We start from the raw sequence: 25,458 nt of genomic DNA, 5'->3' as shown, positions 1-25,458 counted from the left end.
CTCTAGGTCCATCCACCTCACTACAAATAACTCAATTTCATTTCTTTTTATGGCTGAGTAATATTCCATTGTATATATGTGCCACATCTTCTTTATCCATTCATCTGTCGATGGACACTTCGGTTGCTTCCATGTCCTGGCTATTGTAAATAGAGCTGCAATGAACATTTTGGTACATGACTCTTTTTGAATTATGGTTTTCTCAGGGTATATGCCCAGTAGTGGGATTGCTGGGTCGTATGGTAGTTCTATTTGTAGTTTTTTAAGGAACCTCCATACTGTTCTCCATAGTGGCTCTATCAATTTACATTCCCACCAGCAGTGCAAGAGTGTTCCCTTTTCTCCACACCCTCTCCAGCATTTATTGTTTCTAGAGTTTTTGATGATGGCCAATCTGGCCGGTGTGAGATGATATCTCATTGTAGTTTTGATTTGCATTTCTCTAATGATTAATGATGTTGAGCATTCTTTCATGTGTTTGTTGTCAATCTGTATATCGTCTTTGGAGAAATGTCTATTTAGTTCTTCTGCCCATTTTTGGATTGGGTTGTTTGTTTTTTTGATATTGAGCTGCATGAGCTGCTTGTATATTTTGGAGATTAATCCTTTGTCAGTTGCTTCGTTTGCAAATATTTTCTCCCATTCTGAGGGTTATCTTTTCATCTTGTTTATGGTTTCCTTTGCTGTGCAAAAGCTTTTAAGTTTCATTAGGTCCCATTTATTTATTTTTGTTTTTATTTCCATTTCTCTAGGAGGTGGGTCAAAGAGGATCTTGCTGTGATAGATGCCATAGAATATTCTGCCTATGTTTTCCTCTAAGAGTTTTATAGTGTCTGGCCTTACATTTAGGTCTTTAATCCATTTTGAGTTTATTTTTGAATATGGTGTTAGGGAGTGTTCTAATTTCATTCTTTTACATGTAGCTGTCCAGTTTTCCCAGCACCACTTACTGAAGAGTCTGTCTTTTTTCCATTGTATATTCTTGCCTCCTTTATCAAAGATAAGGTGACCATATGTGCATGGATTTATCTCTGGGCTTTGTATCCTGTTCCATTGATCTAGATTGATTTCTGTTTTTGTGCCAGTACCATACTGTCTTGATTACTGTAGATTTGTAGTATAGTCTGAAGTCCAGGTGCCTGATTCCTCCAGCTCAGTTTTTCTTTCTCAAGATTGCTTTGTCTATTGTGTTTCCATACAAATTGTGAAATTTTTTGTTCTAGTTCTCTGAAAAATACCAGTGGTAGTTTGATAGGGATTGCATTGAATCTGTAGATTGCTTTGGGTAGTAGAGTCATTTTCACAACGTTGATTCTTCCAATCCAAGAACATGGTATATCTATCTCTGCATCTCTTTGTATCATCTTTAATTTCTTTCATCAGTGTCTTATAGTTTTCTGCATACAGGTCTTTTGTCTCCTTAGGTAGGTTTATTCCTAGGTATTTTATTCTTTTTGTTGCAGTAGTAAACTGGGAGTATTTCCTTCATTTCTCTTTCATATTTTTCATCATTAGTATATAGGAATGCAAGAGATTTCTGTGCATTAGTTTTGTATCCTGCTGCTTTACCAGATTCATTGATTAGCTCTAGTAGTTTTCTGGTAGCCTCTTTAGGATACTCTATGTATAGTATCATGTCATCTGCAAACAGTGACAGTTTTACTTCTTCTTTTCTGATTTGGATTCCTTTTATTTCTTTTACTTCTTTGATTGCTGTGGCTAAAATGTCCAAAATTATGTTGAATAATAGTGGTGAGAGTGGGCAACCTTGTCTTGTTCCTGATCTCAGTGGAATTGGTTTTAGTTTTTCACCATTGAGAAGGATGTTGGCTGTGGGTTTGTCATATATGACCTTTATTCTGTTGAGGTAAGTTCCCTCTGTGCCTACTTTCTGGAGGGTTTTTTTTTATCATAAATAGGTGTTGAATTTTGTTGAAAGCTTTTTCTGCATCTATTGAGATGATCATATGATTTTTCCCCTTCAACTTGTTAATATGGTTTATCACATTGATTAAGTTGCGTATATTGAAGAATCCTTGTATTCCTGGGATAAACCCCACTTGATCATGGTGTATGATCCTTTTAATGTGCTGTTGGATTCTATTTGCTAGCATTTTGTTGAGGACTTTTGTATCTATATTCATCAGTGATATTGGCCTGTAGTTTTCTTTTTTTGTGACATCTTTTCTGGTTTTGGTATCAGGGTGTTGGTGGCCTTGTAGAATGCGTTTGGGAGTGTTCCTCCCTCTGCTCTATTTTGGAAGAGTTTGAGAAGGATGGGTGTTAGCTCTTGTCTAAATGTTTGATAGAATTTGCCTGTGAAGCCATCTGGTCCTGGGCCTTTGTTTGTTGGGAGATTTTTAATCACAGTTTCAATTTCATTGCTTGTGATTGGTCTGTTTATACTTTCTATTTCTTCCTGGTTCAGTCTCAGAAGGTTGTGCTTTTCCAAGAATTTGTCCATTTCTTCCAGATTGTCCATTTTATTGGCATATAGTTGCTTGTAGTAATCTCTCATGATCCTTTGTATTTCTGCAGTATCAGTTGTTACTTCTTTTTCATTTCTAATTCTATTGATTTGAGTCTTTTGCCTTTTGTTCATGATGAGTCTGGCTAATGGTTTATCAATTTCATTTATCTTCTCAAAGAACCAGCTTTTAGTTTTATTGATCTTTGCTGTCATTTCCTTCATTTCTTTTTCATTTATTTCTGATCTGATCTTTATGATTTCTTTCCTTCTTCTAACTTTGGGGTTTTTTTGTTCTTGCTCTAATTGCTTTAGGTTCAAGGTTAGGTTGTTAATTTGAGATTTTTCTTGTTTCTTGAGGTAGGAATGTATTGCTATAAACTTCCCTCTTAGAACTGCTTGTGCTGCATCCCATAGGTTTGGGGTCATTGTGTTTTCATTGTCATTTGTTTCTAGGTATTTTTTAATTTCCTCTTTGATTTTTTCAGTGATATACTGGTTATTTAGTAGTATATTGTTTAGCCTCCATGTCTTTGCATTTTTTACAGTTTTTTTTTTCCTGTAATTGATATCTAGTCTTATAGCATTGTGGTCGGAAAAGATACTTGATACGATTTCAGTTTTTCTTAAATTTACCAAGGCTTGATTTGTGACCCAAGATATGATCTATCCTGGAGAATGATCCATGAGCACTTGAGAAGAAAGTGTATTTTGTTTTTGGATGGAATGTTCTAAAAATGTCAGTTAAGTCCATCTTGTTTAATGTGTCATTTAAAGCTTGTGTTTCCTTACTTATTTTCATTTTGGATGATCTGTCCATTGGTGAAAGTGGGGTGTTAAAGTCCCCTACTATGATTGTGTTACTGTCGATTTCCCTATTTTATGGCTGTTAGCATTTGTCTTATGTATTGAGGCGCTCCTGTGTTGAATGCATAAATATTTATGATTGTTATGTCTTCTTCTTGGATTGATTCCTTGATCATTATGTAGTGTCCTTTGTCTCTTGTAATAGTCTTCATTTTAAAGTCTGTTTTGTCTGATATGAGAATTTTTACTCCAGTTTTCTTTTGATTTCCATTTGCATCGAATATCTTTTTCCATCCCCTCACTTTCAGTCTGTATGTGTCCCTAGGTCTGAAGTGGATCTCTTGTAGACAGCATATACATGGGTCTTGTTTTTGTATCCATTCAGAAGACTATAGGCATTCTTAAGAGTGAAGACACATTTCTAAGGTGTTATGATGAACTCTGAATATATAATATTTAGTACATCAAGTGAAATGATACAAGGTTCCAGTAATTGTGGAAAAGTGTTGTTCTGCTTAATTTATTTTGTATGAGCTTATGTTGAACATCTATCCTAATTTATAGTTTTTTTCCTAAAGTGTTAAGGTTTATGTTTGTGTCTTTGTAATCATTTATAGATAAATCCAGATTAAATCAAGTTGTTTCTAGAACCAGAACAGTTTCTCATTTTGGACTCCTAAGCAACAGATATTTTAAAGTAAAAAATCCTAACTCAGCTCTCTAAATAGAGAAATTTGAAGAAGCAAAGATATATAAATTTTGGAGGAGTAGAATGTGACTCTATCAGATAGTAGCTGTTTTATGTATACAAATTAATTCTGAAATTTTAAGAAGTGTTCTTTCAACACGACCATTCGATTTTATGTTTTATTTAGAGCTAGGATATAGGAACAGTTAAGAATTGTGAAATCTCTTGTTTTTTAGATTGTCCTCACTTAAATATCTCAATATTGGTGATAAAACCACTGAAATATCTAATGATAATTATTACCACTTCTTAAGAGCTTCTCATAATTATCTGTAGCTGGAGGCCCCTATCAGGACAACAAAGCACAATATTTAAGGACAAGTTCAAGAACTGTCAGTCTTTGAGAAACCTAACAAGAATCTACGTTGTATGCTGTGGCCTCTCCCGTTGCAGAGCACAGGCTCCAGGTGCGCTGGCCCAGCGGCCATGGCTCACAGGCCCAGCCGCTCCGCGGCATGTGGGATCCTCCCGGACCGGGGCATGAACCCGTGTTCCCTGCATCGGCAGGCGGACTCTCAACCACTGCGCCACCAGGGAAGCCCCTGTATGTTTTAAAATAGATGTTGTACAGGAAAAATTTCCAGAAGTAACCCTTTTCTACAGTATGATTTGAAGATAGTTTCTTCTTCCCATAATTCTCTCCTTATGTTGTATCTGAAAATGGTAAATCTCACAGGAAAAATGTACAGGTAAAACTAGCCTGTAAATTTGTAAAGTATAAAATGCTATAAAAGTAAGTTTAGGTGATTAATGTTGACTCTACAAAGGACCATCAAAAGGATATAGATATAATCCAGAGTAGGGGGTTCACCAACAAGTGAGCATCTGATTTCTTTCATCTTGTCCATTTGGCACTTATACGTCTCACAATAAATTTAAAAGTTGGCATTTTGGTCTATGAATGACCCACTTATGCACTTAGTTAGAGTGATGGAAAAGACTGTTGAGTGCCATAGATATTTGTGTCCAATTTGCGGCACTGAAGCTACCTACTTTGTTCCTTTTCCGAACCTCACCATTGGCTGCTTTTTAACACATGGTTCTTAATAAGTTGGGGTATCTGAATGCCAAGCCTAGAGCAGATTAGCAGCAACACATGACAAATGTGTTGCGGTGTGTGTGTGTGTGTGAGAGAGAGAGAGAGAGAGAGAGAAGTAACAGGTGACAAACATTGAGGGAGGTGGCAGAAGAATTAAAAACTAAAGTTGACTCATTTATAGTGCTGTTTGTGGAAGACTCGGCTATTTATGGTAATGAATCATTAGATAAAGATTTCTGTCTAGTATTTTCTATTTAAGAAGATAAGGAAGTATATAACCCAAAGGAGGCCTCGAGAACTTGGTGAGGAGAGTAAGGGGAGTGTGGTGTAGGGAATGGGGAGGGACAGAGTAGGTGAAAGGAGGGGGAAGTAAGGGAGAGTCAGGAGGGAGCCACAGCAGGAAAATACTCTCCTGGTCACAGAGACTAGCTCGCAGCTTTGGGGACTATCAAGGTATGAGGCTCGTGACCGGTGAATGGTTTGGAGCAGCATCCAGCGCAGGCACAGCGTGTGGGGTGTGGGGTGGAAATGATAGAGACAGACAGGTCCTGTGAAGAAGCCTGGTCTCTCTCCTAGAACCAGATTTTTCTTCTGGAGGGAAATGACAGAATCATAGTTGTTTGTTAAGAGATCACCTTTTGCGATGGAGAGGTGAAAGGACAGACGGGAGATAATCAAGAAGTAACAGGAACCTGAATTAGGACAGAGGCTGTGGGAATAAAAATTCTAGGGATAGAGTCAGGAGTTGGTGAGGCACTCAGTGAAACTTGAGGAAATTCGTTCATTCATTCCCTCTTTGATTGTTGAGATTAACCACAAACTGTGTCAGACATGCTCCAAATGCTAGGGTTATAGAGATGAGGTTTGATTCTTGTCTTTTTTTTTTTAATTTTTATTTTATTATTGGAACATAGTTGTTTAACAATGCTGTGTTAGCTTTGGGTATACAGCAAAATTATTCAGTTTTATATACTCTTTTTCAAATTCTTTTCCCATTTAGGTTGTTATGGGATATTGAGCAGAGTTCCCTGTGCTATACAGTAGGTCCTTGTTGGTTATCTATTTTAAATATAGCAGTGTGGACATGTCTGACTCCTGTCTTTAAAGGGGTGTTCAGTCTGCAGGGAAGACCCGTGCAAACAAGTGATTGCTGACCACAGCAGTGAGGAACACAGTGACTGTAATAATAAAACAGTGATGTAAGGGAAAGAATGAGTAATTATGTTTGGGTGGATCAGGAAGAGCTTCGTAGCTGCTGGCCATTAAATGGATGGGCGCTCTGCAGACCAGCAAGGTAGGAAAGGACGTTCCAGGCAGAGGGAAGAACATGCTGAGGTCGGAAGTTGTAAGTAGTTTGGTTTAGCCAAAGCATGGAATGTGTAGAATTGTGTCAGGAAATGAAACTAAAGGAGCCAGATCTGGGAGACTTTAAGTGCCAGCTTGAGACTTTCGCTTTCATTTTGTAGAAACAACTGGGGGCTACAGAAAGAGTATTCAGCAGGGAAAATAATATCACTGGTACTTGGATGCCAGTGTTGTAAAGGACAGACAGGAGAAGAAGAAGATGGGAAACCTTTTGAGTGTTGGCTAAATGAGCAAGTGTGATAAATAACAGAGTAGTGGTAGGGAGAGAGGAAAGAGGAGGCATAAGTAACATATCCTGGAGGTAGAATCAATAGGAACCTGGTGACCGGGTGTGGAAAATGAGGCTCAGGGTGAGAGAGACACAGGATTCTCTGGCTCTAGTTACAGCATACAGAGAGTATAGAAGGGCCATTAGCAACTACAGTAATAGGATCATTTAGAGGGCAGTAATGACATGGTTTTTGAACATAAGTGTGAGTTAGATGTACTGGAATTAGGACAATTATTTAACTACTGGGAGAGAAAGATCTATTCTCATACTGCATTCCAGTCAGAATAGAATGTGATCATTTTTTTTAACTATGCAAATGAAGAATACAGAGGCAAATCTTCATCTCATCTTGTTACGGAGGAGGGGATAAGAGGAGTAGTGGAAGAATTTTTAAAGGGAAAACGAATGTATTCAATTACATGAAAATTGACAACTTCTTTATGCCAGTAGACAGCTAAAAGGCAAACAGGAGGAAAAGTAATTATAATAATGTGATAAAGGATTGTTATCGTAATATATTAAGTTCCTATCAATTAAGAAAAACACTGCTATTCAGTAGGAAAAAAGTGAGGCCAAGGATCTAGAGGCATTTCACAAGAGTAAGGATAATAATCATAAATTTAATTTAGCTAGAATCAAAGAGATGCAAATTAAAGAAAAAATGAGATGTTATTTTTGTATTTTCAACAGTCAGATTTATAAATATTTAAAAAGAATAAAATTAACCAGGATTAGAACAGTTTGGGAGAAGTTAGCATACTAGCATTGCTAGTAGGAATCAAAATTTTGTTCACCGTTTTGGAGAGCAGTTTAATGAAGTGAATCAGAAGACTTCACTTGGCCCAACAATTTAAATTTTTTAGAGTTTGCCTAAAGGAAAAAGTTGGACAGCTGTCACAAAAGAGTGGTAAATAGTATGAGAACCAGAGGAGCAGAGTAGTATAATTAAGGCAAGGGAGCAAAGAGTTTCAAGGCAAGAGGAGTCGGTGACGTTGCAGAGAGATCAAGCAGGGTTTGGAACTGAGACGTGACCATTAGATTTGGCAGCCAGTCATGACAACCACGACCACAGTAGAACCAGGCTCAGTGGCTGGTAGAGGTAGAAAGAAGCCCTTTTGGTCAGGAATCGGAGACTGCAAGCATGGTCTTATATTTCAGAAATATTGGAGGTGAAATGAAGGTGGGGGAAAGGGTAACAACTGTAGGAGAATCTTTTGTTGTCATTGTTGTTGAAACATGAACTTTTTTATGCGGAGGGGAAAAGGTTAGAGGTTAAAGAAAGATGAGATAAATGATAAAGGTTGCCAAAGGAATATTGAGCCCAGGCGGAGGAGAAATTAGCCTTGAGACAGCAGAGGGAGAGGTCTGACGCAGAAGAAAGGAATTAAGGATGTGTATAGATGCAAATGATAAACTTGTACATCTGCCTTTGTTAAATGTTGGGGGGAATCACCATTAGAGTCTCAATTCCTCCCAGAATACAAAATCTCCCCCTTCCCATATTGCATAATTTCTCAGAAGAGTTGTTCATGCTCTAATTCCTGTCTCCTGAACTCTTTCCCAGGAAGCATTTGCTCTCACCAGCCCACCAAAACTCTGTGTCAAGGTCACTGGTGAGTGCCGTGTTGCTAAATCCAATGGTTAATTCTCAGTCCTAATCTTATTTTACTTGCCTGCTAGATCTGACACAGCTAATCGTTCCCTCCTCCTTGAAATACTTTCTGTGTTTGGTTTTTCCACACCACACTCTCCTGATCTGCTTCTTGCATGCTGACCTCTCCTGCTTGGTTTGGTTCCTCCTTATCTCCCAGACCTTGTAATATTGAAATGCCCCAGCCCCCTTCTCTTCTCTTACACTCATCCACTCTCCTTTGGTGATCTTTCCCAATCGAGTGGCCTTCTATTCTATACACCAGTGCTTCCTGAATTTATATCATCAGCCCAGTCCTCTCCCCCTGAACTGGACTTGTATACTTAGCTGCCTGCCTACTCCGTGTGTCTACTTGGACGTCTAATGGGCATTTCAAATATAACCTGTTTGAACTTGGCCATACCCATTAAACCTACTCTCTTACAGACTATCGCACCTCAAATATATTAATTCTGTCTTTCTAGTTCAGACTGAAAACCTTGGCGTCGTCCTTGACTTCTCCCACCACCAGCAGCCCGTGCACACATTTTATTCATCAGCAAATCATTCCAGTCTGCCTTCAAAATAGATGCAGAATTGAGTCACCATCTCAACTGTGTCCACCCTGGTTCAATCCAACATCATCTCTTGCTTATAATAGTTCAGTAGGCTCTTGATTGCTTCTGCCTTTGGCCCCTTAAGATTATTCTCAGTGTAGTAGCCAGAGCGATCCTGTTAGGATTCTTACACAGAGTAAACACCAAAGTTCTATAGGGTTTAGTTAGCCCCTGTTACTGGTCTGATCCATTTCCTTCTCTCTGCTTTTTCCTTTCATCCACACGGGCCTCCCGACTGTTCAGTGAACATACCAGGCACGTTGTCTGCTCAGGGCCTTTATGCTTATTATTTCATTTGTCTGTAATAAACATTTTACACCAAATAACCGTGTGGATTTCTAGTTATGTCCTTTTGGCGTTAACTCAAGTGCCACCTTGGTAGTGCGTTTTCCCCTGATCACCCTATTTAAAAAGCTATCCTCCCAGTATTTTATGTATTTTGTGTGTGTGTTGTCTGTCTTCTCCCCCAGAATGTAAGCTTCACAAGGGGAGAGATTTTGTTTTTGTTCAGGGCTGAACTCCTAGCCCTAGAACAGTGCCTGGCACATAGGAGATTCTCAGTAACACAGACGGATGGATGGATGGATGGATGGAAAAGAGGGAGGATAGGAGATTGAAAAGGAGCTCAGTTTTGAAGGTTAGGGCGATGAGTAATTAGTTTGCTCTTGAATATTTTGTTTGTAAAAGTTTCCTAGTGGAAATGTTAAAAAGGCAGGTAATAACTACATAACATATAAAACCCGGGATTTTGTTTGACTTGGTTTTTCAAGCATGGGAAACTAATATAATTTAGGGTGCACTGTTGATCATCCTAATGATTTAACGTAGTACAGCCCCTTATAATTTCTGGCTTTATAGTACATTTTATTTCCTGTCATGTAACATAGGCATTTGTATTTTAAAGGGTTTTATCTGTGATATATCTGAATCTGGATAATGAGTTACATTATATGAGGATTTCTCTTTTAATTTTTCTCAGTATTAGAACTGTATTTAACTCAAACAACTCATTTTTAATAAATTAGAAGGACCTCTGGCAACACACTAGAATCATTCTGGATAAATACCAAGGCTAACAAGGCTTCGGTCCCTACCCCTGACACTGTTGCCTGTTAGGCTGGTCTTGAGAAAGCACAAGATCTGGCCATTCGGTGATGGTCCTTTGAGTCCGGTCCAGAGTCATTCTTGAGCGGCTCATTTTTATATACATTAAATTATAACTGGGACAAATTGAGCATCTTAAATAACATCTGTTCTTTTAATTATCAGTGTCCCTAATTAGCTTGGAAAGCTGCAGCATTTAAATTTCTTATACCTTACTGATAATTAAGACTCCCAGACTTCATTATCTTAACTATTAGTAATACCACCACCATAAAACCTTTCCTGACTGTGGTTTAGTTCCACTTCATTTATTTTATTGTGTGGGCTTGATCACAGAGTAGCAGTGTCCTGCTGATTTCTTTGCAGTTATTGAAGGAAGTAAGACTGAAAAGTTTGTTCTTTTTCTGTAGCTTTAGATGTTTCTTGAATGGAAAAATATAAGTTTGAGTCTGGAGCAAAATCTGCCATCTAAAGCATCTATTTATACTACTGACAATTACCTATGCTTGCCTTTTAAAAAAAAGCAGACAAACTAACCATATTAGTCCTTCAAATAGATGTAGCAGCATCTCCTAAGTAGCACTTCAGGAGTACCAGTAAGAAAAGTAATTTTTGTCTCATAGCACTATAGTATCGTACATTGTCCCACTGTAATAAAAATATGGAGATGTCCAATTATATATCTAGCCCTCCTCTCTTGTCCATACACTTGTCTGCAAAAAGAGATTTTCAGGTCGGGAACTGAAAAGAGTGTCCGGTACCATGAAGATCAAACAAACGAACAAAATCAAAAAAACAAAAAAGAAACACACAAAAACCTCTCCTGATAAGCTTTGGATTTAGATCATTTTTATAGTTAATACAATGCTGGTTAATAGTAAAGAAAAATGTTTGTTCTCTTTTGGGGGAAAAATGTGTGCTCAAAGCACATTTCTAGAATCATGGAGTTGGGGGTTTATAAGTAACTTTAGAGTTTATCTGGTTTGGCCCACTGGCTTGTAGGTTCAGAGAGTGGAGTCTAGAGTGGGGAAGAGCTGAGCTGGTGGCCTGGTTGCCGGTCTCAGAGCCGAGAGTCAGACAGAGGCCTCCGGTGACCAGTCTCGTGGAAGGAGCTTGGGCCACCGATTAGCCCAGCTGTCTGTTCTTATCTACATCGTCCTTTACAGTCATTAATCTAGTCATAAGTTTGTGTTATAATGCCTTGTGGTTTGTAAGAGGTTTTTCTGGCAGTGTAACAGTTTTAGCTTCATAGTAATCCTGCGCCAGAAGCAAGATACTATTTCTAACATGAGGAAATTGAGATTTATAAACTTCTAATTGCTATGCCGTGATGCTGCGTTACGGTGTCACATTGCTAGTGAGTGCATGGCAGAGCCAAATTTTGAACCCACGGCCAGTGCTCTTTTTGATGCCCTTTACTTCCTTGGATAACTGAGAGTTAGCAGAGGAATTTTGATCCACAGTTACAGAAATTAGAGATTGAAAAGAACTTGAAAGTAAGAATTTATCAATCTCTTGAAAACAAATGTTTTCTAAATTTACTGTGCAAGAAGTTAAATGTTTGAAAGGTTTCATCCTTTAGAAGAAAACAGGTTATTTATTTAAATCAGAACCCTTGCCTTTGAATGTCATATAAAGAAGTATTAAAATTATATCCAGCAGGTGAACATGGCATGCAGTAAAACTAAACCAATGAAAGCAACTTCCCCTCACAACCGCATCATTAATGTATTGTGCAACTCTTATGAATTTGTGACATTCCTTAAGTTGTTAGAAATTGCCCCATCTTGGCTGGCTGGTGAGGAGTGCTGCTGAGAAGAGATCACGTGCTGTGGGAGTGTGTCTTTCCTGAAAGACCCCGTCCCACAGAAGCCTTTTCTTATTGGTGGAGGTCTGTCTGGGTATTTAACTGTATGGAAATGTTTAGCATTCCATGTGGTATATTTCCTTTTTGACATAGTTTTATATCAATTCTGTTTTTAAATTACTGTAAGGTAACATAATCTAGTAGTATTTTTAGAAGTATAACTCTAGTATAACTCTCTGAGCCTGCAGGAATTGGGTAGGTAATCCAGTTTGGTTTTTGCATTTAAAAAAAAAGTTTTCATCACAGATTAGTGGTTCAAAATTAGAAAAACTAAGGTAGAAGGACGTTTGAAATTTGTAAATTCTCTGCCAGCCACTATTTAACCTCCTTTTTATAAAATATTTAGGAGATGACCAAAGTTATCAAAAAATAATAACAGATGTCAGGACTAAAACATAAATATAACATCAGTAAATATTGTGTATAAAAAGATATAAAATCATGAGAATTTTGAAGCTAGATTTAAACTCTCTGTTGTGTGTATGATGTGTGGTTTATTACTATTTAAGCAAAGCTGATAGTGTGTAGACAGGAAGCCTAGGCACCAGAATATCTATATAATACCAGCACCTCGTAGACACTGGATAAACATGTGGTGAATGAAAATGAATTGTGTAGTGACCTAGTTACCCAGCTGGCATGGAGCTCAGAGCCTAAGTTTCATAGCTTCTAGCATTTTTTTGCTTAGCTTACTAATTTTCTAGATTATTAAATAGGGTACATCTAACTACAAGTAGCAATCTTAAGAATTTTTAAATGGTTTTTCAAATATTTCTACTTGATGAAAAGGAATAGGAGACAAATAGCTAAGTGTGCTGAATTATACTTTTATGTAGACAATGAGAATTATAAATAATAGATGTGCAATTGTTGGAAAACTGTTACATGACATGCAATAGGAAATAAGTTTTGATTAATTTAAGAATAGAATTTATGTAAGGGTCTCATTTAATATGCTTAATATTCCTGTACAGTGATATCCAGATATGCTTCTTCAGTGGGAGAAGGCTCTGGAGAAAGAGCTTCATTCCAGGAAAGACAGATTCCTCCAGTATGGGCTCACCTCCACACTTTGCCTTTTTCAGTTTTTCTTTTTTAAAAGTCTTGTTGGTTACTGACTGGTACTTCTTCTTGTGGAAGAGGGGTGTCAGAACCCTTCAGTGCTCTGTACTACTTGTCCACGTGTGACCCGGGACCCTGTGTCTTCACTGGGTCCACAAGGTCAAAATTATTTTCCCAGTAACACAAAGACTTTACCTAGACTTTTCACTCTCATTCTCTCATGAGTGTTCAGTAGAGTTTTCCAGAGGAAACTTGACATGTGATCTCACAAAAGGTTGAAAGCAGAAACAGATTTGAGACTCCAGATTTGGCAAATACATTCTACGTCAACAGTGCTTCTCTCTGCACTATATATTTTTTTATTTTGAAAAAAGTTATTTCTCATAAAAATGTTAACATGTAATGGGTTTATTTTTATTAACAAATAAACATTTTAATTTACTTAATTGCATTGTCATTTCAAGAATGTTGTATACATGGAAAATATAATATGCAACCTTTTAGGATCGGCTTTCTCACTCAGCATAATTATTTGAGGTCCACCCAGGCTGGTGTGCACATCAGTAGTTCGTTCTTTTTTATTGCTGAGCCGTGTGGTGTGGATGTGCCATCATTTGTTTAACTGTTCACTTGTTGAAGGACAGTTGGGTTGTTCCTGGTTTGAGGCCATTACAAATAAAGCTGTACCGGTTTTTGTGCGAACGTTTTTATTTCTTTGGGATAAATGCCAGGTAGTGGGGTTGCTGGATTGTATGGTAGTTTTTTTTTGTTTTTTGTTTTGTTTTTTTAAGAAACAACCAGACTTGTCCAGGGTGGATACAGGGATCCTTAGATATAAAAGTTTGACAACCACTCCTTTATACAAAGGTAGCTATGAAAGCTGATATGTAACATATACAATAAGAAAATTTTCTTGTGTTGACATCATTAAACAAAAAAAACCCTTTTTTTCCCCCTCAGACTTTTGAAGATTAAAAAGGAAGTAATATCTTATTCCTAGTTTGTCTATAATCATAGGGCAGGGTCCAGTATATTGATTGCTTTGCAGTGCCACAAATTAATGTGCAAGGTTTTCTCATATATTTACGTAGTTATATAATACACCTCAAGTCTCTTATACATTTCAGGCTCCAGTATGAGCCTGAGAACTTTTTTTTTTTTAATTACACAATATGTGCCGAGACCTGGGAATACAAGAGATAAAGAAGATACCCTAACCTCCAAGAGGTAAGGGGACAGATAAGCAAGCACGCAAATGTAGTAATTGATGAGATGAAGGCGTGTGTAAACAGCAACAGGAACAGAAGGGAAAGGGGGGGCGAATGGGAGTGGGAAGGAGGCTGATGGGATCTGACGGCGGGGGTGGAGGTGGAGCTAAGACTTAGGGCGTGAGTAGGATTTTGCTGGGATGCATGGAGAGAGGTATCCTCAGACTCAGCACTGATGTGTCAGAGGAACCAGAGAGGATCCCCATCTAACCATACTTTGGTGGTAACCCTTAGCTCATCTTCTTTTATCTGGGGCTCGATCTCCTAGTTTAGGGCCAGTGAGGACTCTTTCAGCCTGAATCAAAAGTAACATTAAGAGAAATGACCTGAATAACATAGTTTGGGAGCGTGCATATTAACGGTGAAAACCCGTAGCTCCTTCTCAGGGTCTTCAAGACGTAGCAGCACAGTCTTGTCTCATAGACCGGGAAAAGCAAGCGTGTTCATCGTGACTGGCGTTAGGTAGTAAACAGTCTCATAACTCCCTCTCCACTGCACCAGTTATCTTTCAAGATGTCATCTTAAATGTGTTGCGAAATTCCCAGCCAATTTATTTATTTTTTAAATGAGAGAAAGTATGAGACAACTGATTATTTATCCATCTATCTATTTTGGCTGCGCCACGCGACTCATGGGATCTTAGTCCCTGGATCAGGGATCGAACCCCGGGCCGTCGGTGGTGAAAGTGCAGAGTCCTAACCACTGGACCACCAGGGAATTCCCTCCCAGCCGATTTGATAGCATCCATCTGTTTACTGTTCCTGTTATATTAGCTACATGGATAATATAGCTTGTAAAGATACACGTAATGCTACATTTTATCTTTATATTTTGGAAAATATTTAAGACTATTATTTAACTTGTATTTTAGTATTTCAAACTGTGCTAATAGAATGTCTGAAATCAAAATTAAACATGGGCATATCCGCCTGTATATATGCATGTATTTCTGGCCACCTAACTTTGGTCACCCAGTTGGTCATTCAGCATTTATTGAGCTTCTCCCCTGCTGGAGGTCCACCTCTTAAGGAGCTCACAGCTTCAGGGGAGGGACAGTAGTGTAAGAAGCCTTGTGAGCCGTTAGGAGTGGGCTTGCTCACAAAGTGGAAATCAGGTCACCTGCCGGAGCTGGGAGGAGAGTGGGCTTGGGGATTGGAAAACAGGCGCAGGCGGCCTTCGTCTTTAAAAACTCCATACACTCTGGCTTACATGAAACACCGTTCCTCTTTCCTATGATTACTTAATTTATTCTCGGGTTATTTTGAAACAAGAAAGAACTGGATTTATCTTCCTGCTTCTCTCTTACTAATCATAAGTTGTGCAGCTTTGGGCAAATCATAAAATCTGTCTGAACATTTGTTTCTTTATCTTTAGTAATAGTAGTGGTAGCTAACATTTTTTCAGCACCTGTTGATGTGCCTGTTTATTCTCTGTATCACCCCTCTGAGATCGGCACTGTTACTACCCGCATTTTACATGTGAGGAGGAAACAGCCACAGAGAAATTCAGTCAGGCCACAGGGCTGGTAAGTGACTGAACAAGGACTTGAACCCTCACAGACTGGCTCCAGGGTATGTGCTCTTAACTGCTTAGACTGTATGGTCTTGAAACTGTTTAATTAATATTTATATGCACGTGTTAGTGATCTGCCTGTGATAAATTTTCATTTAATGTTTGTGTCATGGTAACACAGAGGCATTTCGGGGCTGTCGATAATGCGGTTGTTATTTGGTATTTTAAATGGGAACGTGTTCTTTTTCCTCATGAATATATTTTGTGATAGGAAAATAAAGTTATTTATAGATTCAGAAAATAGCTAAAATGTAATAGTCTTAAGAGAAATGCTTCCTTATTATGTGGGAGGCCAGAATTGCAGTGTATATTCTTGAGAAAAAATTTAGGATAAATACTATCACAAACAAAGAAGAGCAAGGGATATATGAATTTTCTTGCTAGTTGAGTAGGAAACAAGAGTCTGTGGACATTCTGTATTAAAATACCTAGAGATTGAAGTGGTCTGTTTGCCTGAGGTAAATGATGTTTATCTCCATAATCTCACATACCTTACACTGACAAAAGCTATGGTGCTCAGAGAGTGTTAAGCCCCATGAGTTACAAAGTACAGGAAGAGTCTGCTGTCTTAATGCTGTCCTGATAGTTTAGATCACACGCTGCTGTTATTGTTTTATTAAGTTGTTTTGAAAAACACAGTTTATCTGACTCAGCCATGCCATCTGAATCTTATCCTACCCCCTCATAATTTATGGCAGTTCTTGTTAAATCTCTTAAAATGTTAATATTGTTTTTCTGATAAATACTCCAAGTAAATAAAATAGCAGATATATACATATATATATATGATCGGAAGGGAGTTTTATCACTGAAACAAATGCCAGCAGCATTAACATGGTGTCTGCCCTTTCTGGTCTGGTACAGGAGCCCAGGTTTCAGAACCCCCCACTCTGAGTTCATCTTCTTGCCTCAGATGTCTCACCGGCTCACACTCCCCAGATGTACCGCCTGCACTCAGGACGTGAAGAGGCCCTTGTCTGTTTTCCTCTCTGGCCTGTGCTTCCTGTCACAGCCCAGCAGCTGTGTTGTGTCCCCTCTTGAAAGTATTTCTGGCTACAAAGCCAAACTGAGTTAGATGCCAGCTCTCCTCTTTCTCTGCATTCACACAGCATCCGGTGCACAACTTTCTGAGAATATTTAGTTCATTGAGTTTTCACAATGGGCATTCTTTTTTTTAAAAAATTTTTATTGGAGTATAGTTTGTTGTGTTAGTTTCAGGAGAAGATATTTGCAAATAAAGCAACTGACAAGGGATTAATCTCTAAAATATACAAACAGCTCATACAGCTCAGTATCCAAAAAAAACAAACAACCCAAGCAAAAAATGGGTAGAAGACCTAAATAGACATTTCTTCAAAGACAGACAGATGGCCAAAAAGCACTTGAAAAGCTGCTCAACATCACTAATTATCAGGGAAATGCAAATCAAAACTACAATAAGGTATCACCTCACACGGTCAGAATGGCCATCATCAAAAAATCTACAAATAACGGAGAGGGTGTGGAGAAAAGGGAACCCTCTTGCACTGTTGGCGGGAATATAAATTGATACAGCCACTATGTAGAACAGTATGGAGGTTCCTTAAAAAGCTAAAAATAGAACTACCATACGATCCAACAATGGGCTGTCTTAACTGTCCTCTCCCTACCTCCCTTATCTCCCTGTTCAGTGTTTGGCACATACCAGAGACAGTAAATATTCAGAATGAACATAGCTGCTGCCTTTGGAGGTGATTTTTTAACCCCTGGTGCTGCAGCAGCAGGAGGTATGGAAACCGTTATGTGAGGGGAGCATTCCTTGCTAGCCCTGCACCAGACTGGAGCAGGCTGCTGTCTTAGAGGAGGCACACGCACACAGGCACACACGCACATGTGCACTCTGCTGCTCTGAGTAAGCCAAAAGCAATGGGAGTGCGGAATAATGTGAGCTGGGATGGACATTTATAACATGGCTTATCTGTTTAATTGAATTGTAGTGGGTTTCTTTTTTTTTTTTTTTTTTTTTTGAGAATACTTCTTTTTATTATACAGGTTTTATATACACAATTATTTAGGGAACATTTATAGGCAAGGAGTTCAATTCCAAAACTCCGTTTTCACCCACACACACTGTACTTCACACTCATCTTCGGGGTCAGCCCAACAGGAATAAGACAAAGTTACTGCTTTGTGAACAGACAGCTTCAAAGAAATAAGAGTCTTCCAGAGTCGAGAACGGCACTCAGGATCCTCTTGACTCTTAATACCCTGATGTACCTATGAATAAAGCCTAAAGATGCGTCTTAGATTACCTCGTCACCTTTGAAGGCTAATATTAATATTGAATCAGTGGGTTTCTTCTCTTAATGGCATAAAATAGTATTGAAGTTTGTGGAGTTCGCAGAGATGTTATTTATATATGCTGTGCAGATCTATCTTTCTGCAGTCTGTATTATAGGGAGAGAATATTCAAATGATACATATATATTTTGAAATCCAGTTTCTCCCAAACAGTGTAGAGCAGAGGTCATTTTTTAAAGACACTGAATTATCCTTGAGACTACATTTCAAAGACACAATCTTTGGGATGGCACTATAAATGTGTAACATCAGTCAGAAGCAGGGAACCATGACTGGGATGGCAAATGCAAATGTATTACATAATATACCTCAAATTGCATTATTAGAATACTACGTAGATTAACTGGCGTTGAAACTACCATTAAGCAGTGAAGTATCGGGATTTCAGTCAGTAGAACAAATTGTTTCCTGTGTCACACCACATATTAAAATTTATTTATTTATTTATTTATGCTGTGTTGGGTCTTCGTTTCTGAGCGAGGGCTTTCTCTAGTTGCGGCGAGCGGCGGCCCCTCTTCATCGCGGTGCGCGGGCCTCTCACTGTCGCTGCCTCTCTTGTTGTGGAGCATAGGCTCCAGACGCGCAGGCTCAGTAGTTGTGGCTCACGGGCCCAGCCGCTCCGCGGCATGTGGGATCGTCCCAGACCAGGGCTCGAACCCGTGTCCCGTGCATTAGCAGGCAGATTCTCAACCACTGCGCCACCAGGGAAGCCCCACACCACATATTAATACGACATCTTTGCTTTTAATCCTAAGTTCTTTTCTCACCAAGAACTTGGCAAGGTAAGTCATCCTTAGCCAACAAGCAAATTAGTTAATGTCATTTTTATGTTTTTATGACTAATTTATTCCCTGATGTAAATTTTAATTTTTTACTAAAAAAGAAGTCAACATAGTAATATTATGTTGATTCTTTTAGCCTGTGTTGATTGATAGTAATTACTTTTCTGGTTGTTTTGTTTTGTTTTGTCTAGTCTAGAAAAACAGACCTGGGTTTTAGTCAAATACATCACTGTCTTTTAAAGGAAATCAAACCTTTAATGGAAGTCTAATGTATGAAGATACAGAAACTGCTTCTTTTGATTCAAAATGGGAACAACAAACGATGAGATGGTGTCTGTGAAGCAGACCTCCTCCTCCTCCTTCAATCCTCTGTGTTTTGAATGCGGCCAGCAGCACTGGACACGAGAAAACCACTTATACAATTACCAGGACGAAGTGGATGATGACCTGGTCTGCCACATTTGCCTTCAGCCTCTGCTGCAGCCACTAGACACCCCCTGCGGACATACCTTCTGCTGCAAGTGCCTCAGAAACTTCCTGCAAGACAAGGATTTCTGTCCATTGGACCGGAAGAGACTCCACTTTAAGTTGTGTAAGAAGTCTAGCATTCTAGTTCATAAACTTCTGGACAAATTATTAGTTTTATGTCCGTTCTCTTCAGTGTGCCAAGATGTAGTGCAGCGCTGCGACCTGGAGGCACATCTTAAGAACAGGTGAGAGAGAGAAGCGACTCTAGGCTATAAAAAGGTGGCTCAGACAAAGAAACCCGATACCAATGCCAAGGCATCAGTAAGTAAACAGACAAATCCCGCACAGGAGATAAAACAAACAAGTTGCATGCAACCGTCATTTAATATTATTTATCAGAAACATGCATGTAAAAACTACAGTCAGGAAGTACCGTTTTATACTTACCAATATGAGGTTGTTACAGTCACATGGTAGCAGGATATAATGATAGACTCTTTTTGCAAGGCAGTATCTCAGTTTGTTTCAAAAACTGTAAATGTCCGTATCCTCTTATCTAGCTTATTATCCTAAGAAGGGAAAATTGTATATAAAGATGTTTGCTGCAACATTTTGCAGAGTTCAGTAAACTGGGGTCAATCTGATTACTTAACAGTAGGGGAAAGGTTAAAAATACAACAGTACATCAGTGTATCGGGATATCATGCAGCTGTTAAAAATTATAATATTGTTGCAACATGGAAATGGGTACAGGCACACCTCAGAGATGTTGTAGGTTTGGCTTCAGACCACTGCAGTAAAGTAAATATCAAATAGCACAATACAGCAGGTCACAAGAATTTTTTGGTTTCCCGGTGCATATGAGAGTTCTGTTTACGCTGTACTGTAGTCTAGTAAGGGTGCAATAGCATTAGGTCTAAACATTTACATACCTTGATTGAAAAATACTTTATTGCTAGGAAATGCTAACCATCATCTGATGTCACACAGGGTTGCCATAAACCTTCAATTTGTAAAAAAAAAAAAAAAAAATGCAGTCTGTGAAGAGCAGTAAAGGGAAGTGTAATAAAATGAGGTCTGCCTGGGTCTGGTTTTATTCGCTAAGACCTCGTAAAATTCTGTGTTCAGGAACTTGACTGAACAAGAGCTAGGGGTTGGAAGCTTGAAAACATTTAGTGGGGATTTTTGTTCTACTGACAAAAGCTTTTTAAAAGATTAATCTATTTGGCTGATTGTTTAGTGAGTTTTATCGTTTGACTTTGATAAAAGACTTGATCTTTAAAATTGTTTCTACCCTTAAGAAGGGTTAAAATTCATCTCTTTTGGAGATAGAATCACATAAATTGACCAAAATAAATGTATTGATTTCTGAATTTTATAGGTCATCCACTTGTGCAGTGTAAATCTACAGTAATCTTGATTGGTGTGAAAAGCAATGCTTAGCACAGTATATTGGACTTAGAAATAATAGTATAAGTCTGGTATAGAACAGCTTGTCATTGTACTCACACATGAAATCATGAATTGAATCTAATCTTATCCCCTCACTTTACGAATCAGGAAACTGAGTCACAAAGATTTGGAGATAGGTAATGGCATGGTTAGACTTAAACTTCAGTATTCTTGCTTACCCTTCTAACATACCATGCTGACCTTACCCAGGGTGAATCATGTTCTCTGCTGTTATGTGGTAGTAAAAGTTTCATATACACGTGAGTATACGTGTTCATTCTGTTCCTAAATATCAGTGTTATAAAGTGAATGTACTCATTAGAAATAATTTAGATTTATCAGAAAGAATGAGATGTTATTAAAATGTTAGAAACGTGAAGATTTATAGAGAAATTGCTTAAACTTAAGCTGCACTGTCTAAAAATAAGAGCTAAGAAAAAAGTAGGATAGATGTATAGACTTCTGAAAATGCAAGAGTCTTAGGTTTTTGTGTGTCTTTGGTCAGCAGCAGGCATAGAATCTGAACACGATAACAGAGACTTCCTGGAGATTGACACCAAACTCCTGACTCTACTGTCTGGGTCAGGCCTAGTTGTTGCTGAGGTTGAAGAAGATTTTAGGCTTTTCCTGTTTCTTTCAGAACTAGTCTTTTTCAGAGATAAGTTTGTTTTGTGACTCTTTAATGAACATCGGTTTTGGGGTATTACAGGAACTGAACAAAGTCTCAATTCAGTTAAGTATTTTGATAGCAGTGAGATAAAAATTACACAGTTATTTTAGGAATATTTACTTAACTAAAATGCATATAAGAACTTAATATGTAGTGGAAGTATCTAGTATTTTCTATCAAGCTGTTTATGTTGATGATATAAAAACTTGGGAATTGCAGACTATCCCTTCACTTATAGTTTGATAAAAGCTAAGCAATTATGTCTAGTTGAAAGTTGTTTTCCAAGTGTGCTTATTAATATTTGAGTTACTAATTTAATCATTTCCAAAGTGTCTTAGGCCTGTGTTGTGAAAGATACATTGAAAAAGGTGAATGATTTGAAAAGGTGAGGTGATTTGCTTGATGTAAGCAGCTAAGAGTGACTGTTGATTATAAAAATTAGAAAGTTGACACTCATCTAATGTTTGTTCAATTAAATTGTTAATCTATGTTCTGGTTATCTATTGCTGAGAAACCAACCACTCCAAATATAGTGACATAAAACAGTGAGTGCTTGATTCTGTGAGGCAGGGATTCAGACCGGGCACAGCAGGGATGGCTCGTCTCTGCTCTGTCCAATCTGGGCCGCAGCTGGGAAGAACAAAAGCCCAGGGCTGCGGCAATTGCAACTGAAGAATTTACTTCCAAGAGGGCAGCTTCATTCACATGTCTGGCATCTTGATGGAGGTCCACTAGAGGCATGGGCTCAGCCAGGACTTGTCCACAGGAGAGCCTATGGGTGGCCTCTCCAGCACAGTGGCCTCAGGGTATTTTAAGTCCTTACATGGGTTCCAGTAAATAAGGCAAGAAGCTGCATGGCCCTGTATGCTCTAGCCTTAAAGTCACATAGCATCCCTTATGCTATAGTCACATGACTGCCCGGATTCGAGGGGCAGGGAACTAAGCTTCACTTTGTGGGAAGAGGACAAAAATTTGTAGCCAGGTAAAAGCAACACAAACTAGCAATAAGAGTGATGTCATGAGACACAGAATTACAATTATTTTAATTATTAGTGGAAATCAGCATTAGGAATAGTTTGTTAAATCTGATCATTTTGAGCTTAAATTACCTTCCCTGTTTGAACTTAAGAAATCTGCTTCAGTATGAGAACAGCTGACATTTTCTCCTATGGCTAAAAGTAAAACATTTATTAAAGATGACTGTTTTAAAATAAAATGACTAGTTATTAACTGATTATATATTAGGAAAACAATGAAGAATTTTAAAAGATGTGGGAAAGTGCTCATCTTTGAAAGGAGAACTAAAGCCCTTAAGAAATATTCTATATATTGTATGACGCCTGGAACATTGTAGTAATTGCTTTCAGAAATTTTTCCAAGCAGCATCAACTATAAAGCATTCCTCCTCCCTCTCTACCCTCATCCCTGCCTCATCCTCAGCAATCTAACATCTTATGCTAATTGTAAATGATAATATTGGGGGGGGGGTTGTGTCGCCGTTGTTGTTAAATTGAGCATTTGTGCCCTGGTTTATGGCAAAATTCAGAACCATTTTTCTTTTCCTCTTAAAACTTAGAGTTTAACAGTATTCTAAAAAGTTTGTACAATATAGAGAAAACCTTTAAAGAAGTCTTTTTCTATGCCGAGAGCTTTTCTAGTTCATCAAATGGTTTTGAAGCCTTTAAGGGTCAGGGTAGGCTGAGACAAGGTTGCTCTTTCAAATTCACATTTTAGCTTGGAGAGAAGTTTTTGTTTGACACATTCTCACCAGCATTTTTTTCTCCTATATAATGTAAAAAGCAGATATCTATTTGTAAATCCGGTATGTATCCGGTAAGAGTCTAGTATCCAGAATATATAAAGAATTCCTACAACTCAACAAAAAGTCAAGTAATCCAATTTAGGTGGTCAAAGGATTTGGATAGATATTTCTCCAAAGAAGATATTTAAATGGCCCATAAGCACATAAACAAATGCTTAATTAACATCGTTAGTTCATTTTTAAAATGGAGTATTTGTCTTTTTGTAAGTTGTAAGCAGTATATATTCTGGCCCTTATTAAATATATGATTTGCAAATATTTTTTCTTGTTCTATCAGTTGTCTTTTCATTTTACTGTGCCCTTTGAAGGATAAACAAGTTTAATTTTTATGAAGTCCATTAAATCTATTTTTTTCTTTGCTTGTGCTTTTGGTGTCATAGCTAAAAAACCACTGCCTAATCCAAGGTCATGAAGCTTTACACCCATGTTTCCTTCTAAGACCTTTATGCTTTTAGCTCTTACATTTGGGTCTTTGATCCATTTTGAATTAATTGTTATTAGAGAACATGTGTACAATTTAATACTTTAAATATTATTGAGGCTTTAAAAAATATTAATTAATTAATTAATGATTTTGGCCATGCCGAGCGGAATGCGGGTTCTTAGTTCCCAGACCAGGGATGGAACCCGGGCCCCCTGCAGTGGAAGTGCAGAGTCCTAACCCCTGGACTGCCAGGGAAGTGACTACTGAGGCTTTTTTTTAATGGCCTAGCACACAGTCTATCTTGGAAAATACTCCATTTTGTACACAAGAAGAATGCGTGTTCTGCTATTGATGGGTGGAATGTTCTGTAGATTTCTGTTAGGTCTAGTTGATTTATAATATTGTTAAAAGTCTCTTTTCTTGTCCTTATGTCTAGTTGTTCTATCCGTTATTGAAAGTGGGATATTGAAGGCTTAGACTATTAGTTTTGAATTGTCTATTCTTCCACTAATTCTGTCATTTTTGGCTTCATGTACTTTGAGGGCCTGCTGTTAATTGTGTTTATGTTTATAATTGTTATAGTTTTGTGGTAAATCAAACCTTTTCATTATGGTAGAATGTTCTTTGTCACTAGAACCAATTTTTGTCTTAAAGTCTATTTGTCTGAAATTAGTATACCCATTCAGCTCTCTTTATGTTAATGTTTGCATAGTATATCTTCTTCCTCTCCTTTTAATTTTGACCTGTTGGTGTCTTTGAAATGTGTCTCTTGTAGACGCATATAGTTGGATCCTGTTTGTCTTTTTCATCTATTCTGCCAATCACTGGCTTTTGATTGGAGTGTTAAATTCATTTATATTTGATGTAATTACTGATAAGGTAGAATTTATGTCTGCCATTTTGTTGTTTCCATATGTCATTTCTTTTTTGTTTCTCTAAAGGTTAATCCATTTCTTCCCTTTTTTTTGTTAAATAGATATTTTCAAGTATGCCACATTGACTCCTTTGTCATTTCTATTCATATCTATTTTTTGAATTATTTTCTTAGTAGTTGCCTTGGGGATTGCAATTAACATATTAATTTTCAACAATCTAATTCAGATTAATACTGACTTGATTTCACCAGTACATGCAAAATTAGCTCATATATACCTTCATGCCTTTCCACATCCTTTGTGCTGTTGTTATACAAATTACATCTTTATGCATTACATGCCCATCTAAACAGAATTAAAATTATTGCTTTGCGCAGGGTTGTCTTTTAAACCAAATAGGACCAAAAAGGAGTTATAAACCAAAAAGCACTTTTTTTTCTTTGCGGTACGTGGGCTTCTCACTGTTGTGGCCTCTCCCGTTGCGGAGCACAGGCTCCAGATGCGCAAGCTCAGCGGCCACGGCTCACGGGCCCAGCCACTCCGCGGCATGTGGGATCTTCCCAGACCAGGGCACGAACCCATGTCCCCTGCATCGGCAGGCGGACTCTCAACCACTGTGCCACCAGGAAGGCCCCCAGAAAGCACTTTAATGCTGTCTTATATTTATCTATGTAGTTACCTTTACCAGTGGTCTTTCTTTATGTGGATTTGAGTTACTGGCTAAGGTCCTTTCATATCAGCCTAAAGGATTTCTTTTAGTATTTCATATAGGGCAAATCTGCTAGCAACAGACTCTCTGTTTTCATTT

General features: G+C 38.1%; 1 protein-coding gene and 1 long non-coding RNA gene across 5 annotated transcripts in view; one reads left to right on the top strand and one right to left on the bottom strand.

Annotated features, from left to right (window-relative positions):
* LNX2 (ligand of numb-protein X 2) overlaps positions 1–25,458 on the top strand; it is a 94,612-nt gene that overhangs the window by 23,281 nt on the left and 45,873 nt on the right. For 3 of the 4 annotated variants that reach the window (XM_059042078.2, XM_067016734.1, XM_067016735.1), the window contains exon 2: positions 19,131–19,652. In XM_059042078.2, coding sequence (XP_058898061.1) covers positions 19,246–19,652 — 407 coding nt within the window. In that variant the 5' untranslated portion in view covers positions 19,131–19,245. Of the gene's footprint in view, positions 1–6,277; positions 6,407–19,130; positions 19,653–25,458 lie in introns of those variants that run through there. The other variant, XM_067016733.1, reaches the window with a different exon arrangement.
* The window catches only part of LOC136792811 (uncharacterized), a 104,672-nt gene continuing 99,083 nt past the window's right edge, over positions 19,870–25,458 (bottom strand). Inside the window, exon 5 of the long non-coding RNA XR_010837270.1 lies at positions 19,870–19,976. This is a non-coding gene — a long non-coding RNA (uncharacterized lncRNA). The remainder of the gene's footprint in view (positions 19,977–25,458) is intronic.

Source organism: Kogia breviceps, chromosome 16, assembly GCF_026419965.1.
Source record: "Kogia breviceps isolate mKogBre1 chromosome 16, mKogBre1 haplotype 1, whole genome shotgun sequence".
Classification (NCBI taxonomy): Eukaryota; Metazoa; Chordata; class Mammalia; order Artiodactyla; family Physeteridae; genus Kogia; species Kogia breviceps.
Note: the sequence above shows the minus strand (reverse complement) of the source record. Positions and strands in the feature narration are given on the sequence as shown.